General features: G+C 37.6%; 1 protein-coding gene across 1 annotated transcript; it reads left to right on the top strand.

The window, feature by feature from the left end:
- The first annotated feature begins 1691 nt into the window (after positions 1-1691).
- PM-ANT (Mitochondrial substrate carrier family protein) lies at positions 1692-5094 on the top strand. Its single transcript, XM_089620527.1, has 2 exons — positions 1692-2249; positions 4099-5094. Exons 1-2 carry the CDS (start codon positions 1953-1955, stop codon positions 4723-4725), a joined length of 924 nt encoding a protein of 307 aa, XP_089476653.1. The 5' UTR covers positions 1692-1952; the 3' UTR covers positions 4726-5094.
- The last annotated feature ends 287 nt before the right edge of the window (positions 5095-5381 follow it).

Genomic DNA, 5381 nt, shown 5'->3' with positions numbered 1-5381 from the left:
GATAATATGGCGAGGAAAGTCGGTCAGAGAAAATACCGATCAAAATTACGGGACACCTAAGTAGATGTAGAGACATATTAATTAACAAATTTTGTGCCCCCTACGATTTATAGTTCTGTATATTCGTGTTGCTGTATTTAATGTGACATTGTATTTACACAGTTTTTACTGCAAATTTATATATTGTTGACTATAGTATACGGTTATTTACTTCAAAATGGTATAAATTTTGTGTTATGTGCAAAGTATTTACTGAAAGTTGTATATATTAACACTCATTTACAGTACACTCATTTAAATAGCTTATATGTCTAGTACACGTAATATACTCATATTTGATCAGATATTCTATACCATTAAAGACTAAATACATGTAATCTCATAACTAAATACTAATTAATAGGGAATTATTATTTAGATTGACTGGATAATTCAAATTTAAAACTAAACTGCCTAAAATAAAAAGATTTGAATGTCTTAACTGCTTAAAATACGTAATATATCAATATTCAACCTAAAAATAAAAAAAAACTGCCACTTTAATTATTGTGATAACTATTTATACTATTATTTACAGTTATTTACAACTGATTACACTATAATTTACAACTATTTACGGATGATTACACTATAATTTACAACTATTTACAGATGATTACACAAAGAATCGGATTAAAGAAAAAAGAAATTAATAACGCCAGATATATATATGGAAACAAAATAAGGAATAAATACCACACGTAATTATTCAGTTGCTAAAAATAAAGATCCGAAATTAACTACCCAATTTTAATCACTCTGAAATTCAGGAAAAAAAATTCAAAATTCAAAAAATTTCGGATTCAAAAGATAAAAGGACACAAACTGGAATTGAAAAAAAATCCGATTCGTCCACGTCATCCGAGTGGCTATTTACTTAGTATTTACAAAACCTTGGCTATTTAGCAATGTTAAAGGTTTGATTTGGCTATTTTGCTAATTTACCCTTATTTAAAATCATCACTTGCATTAAATAATATTTAATAATAAATTAGTTTAATAAGTGCTTTGGTGTATCAAATTTGTTAAATATATCTAATGTTGTTATAAAATTTAGTTGAGGAGATTCATTTTCTTATAGAATAAATTGATTTTACTAATGACAACGCATAAACGTATATTCAAATTCATTAGTAATCTCGTTAATTTTAGAATGTTGTTATTCGTTCAAAAATAACATACGACATGTCGCTTTGGATAATTTTCTTATAAAATGATTTTTTTGATGCTAAGTAAAAAAACAGACTTCCCGCAACCGGCATATCCACGTTTTGTACTATGTCACAAATAACAAACGAGTCGCTTTGGATACAATTATTAAAAAAATGTGACTTGCTTTTATTTTTATTTTATTTTATTTCAATGCCAAGAATCGATATCTTTAAAAGCTATTCTTTAATAAATTCCAAAACTATTCCCATCGAACAATCAATTGTCTCTCTTTCAAATAATTCGGATAATAGTTGACAATCCGTTGTTGCTCTTACGAGGGCTCAAACGTGAACACAAGTTCAAGTTAGATTATTATTCATATTTAAGTTCCAACGATTTTCTCAAGGGATATAAAATAATATATCATTTTGTCAAACCATCTAAGTGAGCGAGGTTAATTTAAAAAAATAAAATAAAATTGGTTCGAATAAAATAAAATTAAGTACAAGTGTACAACTACACTACCTCCTTCTTTAATGAACGACAGACTTGACCAAAACCTTAATCTCATTTTGATTGAAGGAATGAGACAGCAAAAGAAGGAGATTATATAAAGTCATAATATGGCTTAGGCGTGACCGTGAGACAGAGAATCGCTTGTACGAATATCACCACCACCAACATTGGCCAACGAAATTTAAAAAGAAAAACGATTTAGGGATTCCGAAACCCTAGTTTTTTCAATCGAAAAGCCATCTCCGATGGCGGAGGAGGGTATGAGGGGAAAAGAGTGGGTGTGGAGGTTCCAGAGGGACATGGTGGCGGCGGCGGCGATGGGCGGCGCTGTGCACACCATCGTTGCGCCGATCGAGAGAGCGAAACTACTTCTTCAGACGCAGGAGAGCAACGCCGCCGTGCTCAGCCGCCGGAGGTTCAGGGGAATGGTCGACTGTATAGCTCGCACCGTCCGCGACGACGGATTTCTATCTCTCTGGCGCGGAAATGGCACCAGTGTCCTCCGATATTACCCCTCCGTCGCCCTCAACTTCTCTCTCAAGGTCAAACCTTTTTCTCTTCTGCTCTCTGCTCATTCCGTTTATTTATTTTTTTATCTCTTCTTCTTTTGATGGAGAATAGAGATGATTCGAATGTATAGACGTAAAAAAGATGGATTTCTTAGTTTTGAATTGCGCTCGGTTGAAGAATTTATGCCGGTTTTGTTTCTAATGCTTGGCTCCCAAGTCATGTGACTCTGAATTTCAAGTGTTAAGGATTTCTTTGGCAAGTGCATTTGATTCTAGCTTGGTTCAGTCCATGTTACTAAAGAAGCATACTTACTTTTGTAACGGGTATAATATTCTGGGTTTCGATGGCTTCGTTTTTGTTTCTTTGTTTGTGCTGTTAGAACACTTTTGCCTTCTCGAGCATAGCTTCTCAAATTCTTTTGGGCATTCTGACAGTTTTTCTCAAAATGCAAATCTGAATGATCTTTAGTATTTCTGTTATTAACCTGAATCAACATGACACGACAATCTTCGGGCCAAGTTAGCTAAGATAAGGTGTTTCCCCTGCTTCTGATTGATAGGTTATTGACATTGCTGTGGCTTGTTCAAAAAAAAAAAAAGAGTAGGTGGTCGGTTCGACAATGTCACTGAATTCTCCAAAATAACTAGGAGAAGTGACTCCATTTTAGAGCAACGAGTAAAACCACTTAGACCATAGTTAGACAAATTTGGGAAGCAGGGTCTAGTGGCAAATAGGTTTTAAGACTTTTGAAATCTGTTTCTAAAATCATCAATGTCTTGTTTGAGTGTCTATACGAAGTCATGTATTCATAGCATGATGTTGAGGCGAGTGAATAGAGAGAAATGAGAAAGGCTTATCGATAAATTAGGCTTACTATGGTTTTTCCGTGCTTAGTACTTGGACACTCTCCTTTTGTAAGAGGCAATTCAGAAAAAGAGTAAATTTCAGATGTCAGCAAGTGCATATAGTTCGTGAGACTTGCATTTTAAGTCGATGATGTAATGAGACAATGTTAGTACTCGATGAATGTTGTAACCGCGAGGTTCCGTGACATTGCTGGGACTGAACACTGTCTTAATGTTTGGTCAAGCCAAGTTTAGGCCTAGGTACAATAATTTCGGATCAGTTATATCACTCGACAGTTTTTTTATTTATTCTCTTTCATTTTTTTTTTGGTTACGACATCTTGAGGCAAGTGTTTTGGGCAAACAAGGAATTTTAGACCAGTAGGTAATTAGCAATTTACTTATTTAATTTCGCTTTCATATTGATTGAATTATGTTTTAGTAATTCAGCGTGGTCATTAGGTATGGGAGAGTAGCTGGTAAATTAGTATTTTAGTTACGTCGCTGGTAAAGTAGTGTAATCGGATAAATTAGTTCACATCTCGAATAGGGAACCGAGTTTGCACGCTTAAGTTAGAAAATTAGGGCTTTTAAATCCTGAGTTAGCATTTTAAATTACAGAAAATTAGGAAAATAGCCAACTTAAACGTTTGACATTGCTAAATAGCCAACGTTTGGTAAATCTTAGGTAAATAGCCATAAATAATGACGCGGTCTTATACATGAAGGTGGCTATTTATCTAAAATTTACGTCTGTAAATACCTGAAAATGGCTATTTATCTAAGATTTACGAAACGTTGGTTATTTAGCAATATGAAACGTTTAACTTGGTTATTTTCCTAATGGACACTTTAAATTATGCCTTCTTATTAACACAATCTTATTATGCAACTAGGTGTATGATTTTTGAGCCTGGTCTATTAAGTCGTAAACCTTGGTCTAGTATTACGACCAAATCACAACAACGGCTACTATTACGAGATATTTAAATCCCGGGCTATCGAAACTGATGTATACATATATACTTGTGTGCAGGATCTTTACAGAAACATGTTGAGAAACGGGAGCTCCAAGGGCGACGACGGTAATTTCGCGTGCGGGGCGGCGGCGAACTTCGCGGCTGGAGCGGCAGCCGGGTGCACGACGCTGGTGGTGGTGTACCCGCTGGACATCGCGCACACGCGGCTGGCGGCAGACGTGGGGCGGAGGGACACGCGTCAGTTCCGCGGCATGGCCCACTTCCTCGCGACGGTCAGAAGAAAAGACGGGCTCCGCGGAATCTACCGAGGCCTGCCGGCGTCCCTCCAAGGGATGGTGGTCCACCGCGGGATCTACTTCGGCGGCTTCGACACCGCCAAGGAAGCCATGTCGGACGAGGCCGCGCTGTGGAAGCGGTGGGCGGCCGCGCAGGCGGTCTCCACCGCCGCGGGGCTCGTGTCGTACCCGCTCGACACCGTGCGGCGGCGGATGATGATGCAGTCGGGCCTCGACAGGCCCGCCTACCGAAGCACGCTCGACTGCTGGGCCAAGATCTACCGCTCCGAGGGCGTTGCGTCCTTCTACCGCGGGGCCGTCTCCAACGTCTTCCGGAGCACCGGGGCCGCCGCCATTTTGGTTCTCTACGACGAGGTCAAGAAGTTCATGAATTGGGGAACGTTGTAGAGAATTTTTTTTTTTTTTTTTTTTTAGGTAAAGAGAAACGACATGGTGAATTTAGTGTTACAGTTTTTGAGGGGTCGTTTATTTATTTATTTATTTTTGGTTATTAGGAGAAGAGAGGAATGACATTCGTTTTGCCACGTCGCTGGGCAATAATACTGACCCCTCTGACATTATTATTATTATTATTTTTTTTTGGTATAGAAAGGAAAGCAAATAAATAAAACGGAGAGAGTGTGAGTATAGTGTCTGTCAGTTGGCAGGCTAAATCATACGTTAAAGTCGATTGTCCTTTGTTGGCCTTTTTATTTTATTTAGTCTTTTTTTATGGTTATCTCAGGTGGGATGGAAGGGAAATAAAAAGGTTTCACTAAATTATTTATCTTTCTCTTTGCACGCTTCCTCACAACTGGACTGGTAGTGTAGTCTCAAACTTTCAATGCCTGGTTAAAACAAAAAAAAAAAAGTTAACATGACTTTATCATTGCTATTTACCATTGGTTTTTTTTCACCCCTCTGGGGAAGGAAAAGTAAACCGTAGCCTTAAAGAGTATAATTTGAGTCATATCCTGGTTGCGTGTACATCAAACCGTAGCCTTAAAGAGTATAATTTGAGTCGGTGGTTATAAGAGGAAAAATTCGGAAGCAAAATGCGAGGG

Source organism: Urtica dioica, chromosome 7 (genome assembly GCF_054948205.1).
Source record: "Urtica dioica subsp. dioica isolate 48M chromosome 7, U.dioica_male_clone48M_v1_H2, whole genome shotgun sequence".
NCBI classification, from domain to species: domain Eukaryota; kingdom Viridiplantae; phylum Streptophyta; class Magnoliopsida; order Rosales; family Urticaceae; genus Urtica; species Urtica dioica.
Note: the sequence above shows the minus strand (reverse complement) of the source record. Positions and strands in the feature narration are given on the sequence as shown.

Bases quoted from the DNA above. Each gene is read 5' to 3' on its own strand.
- PM-ANT (XM_089620527.1), top strand. From the start codon at position 1,953: ATGGCGGAGGAGGGTATGAGGGGAAAAGAGTGGGTGTGGAGGTTCCAG. The intron at 2,250-4,098 runs GTCAAACCTTTT...ACTTGTGTGCAG, and splicing joins CCCTCAACTTCTCTCTCAAG to GATCTTTACAGAAACATGTT.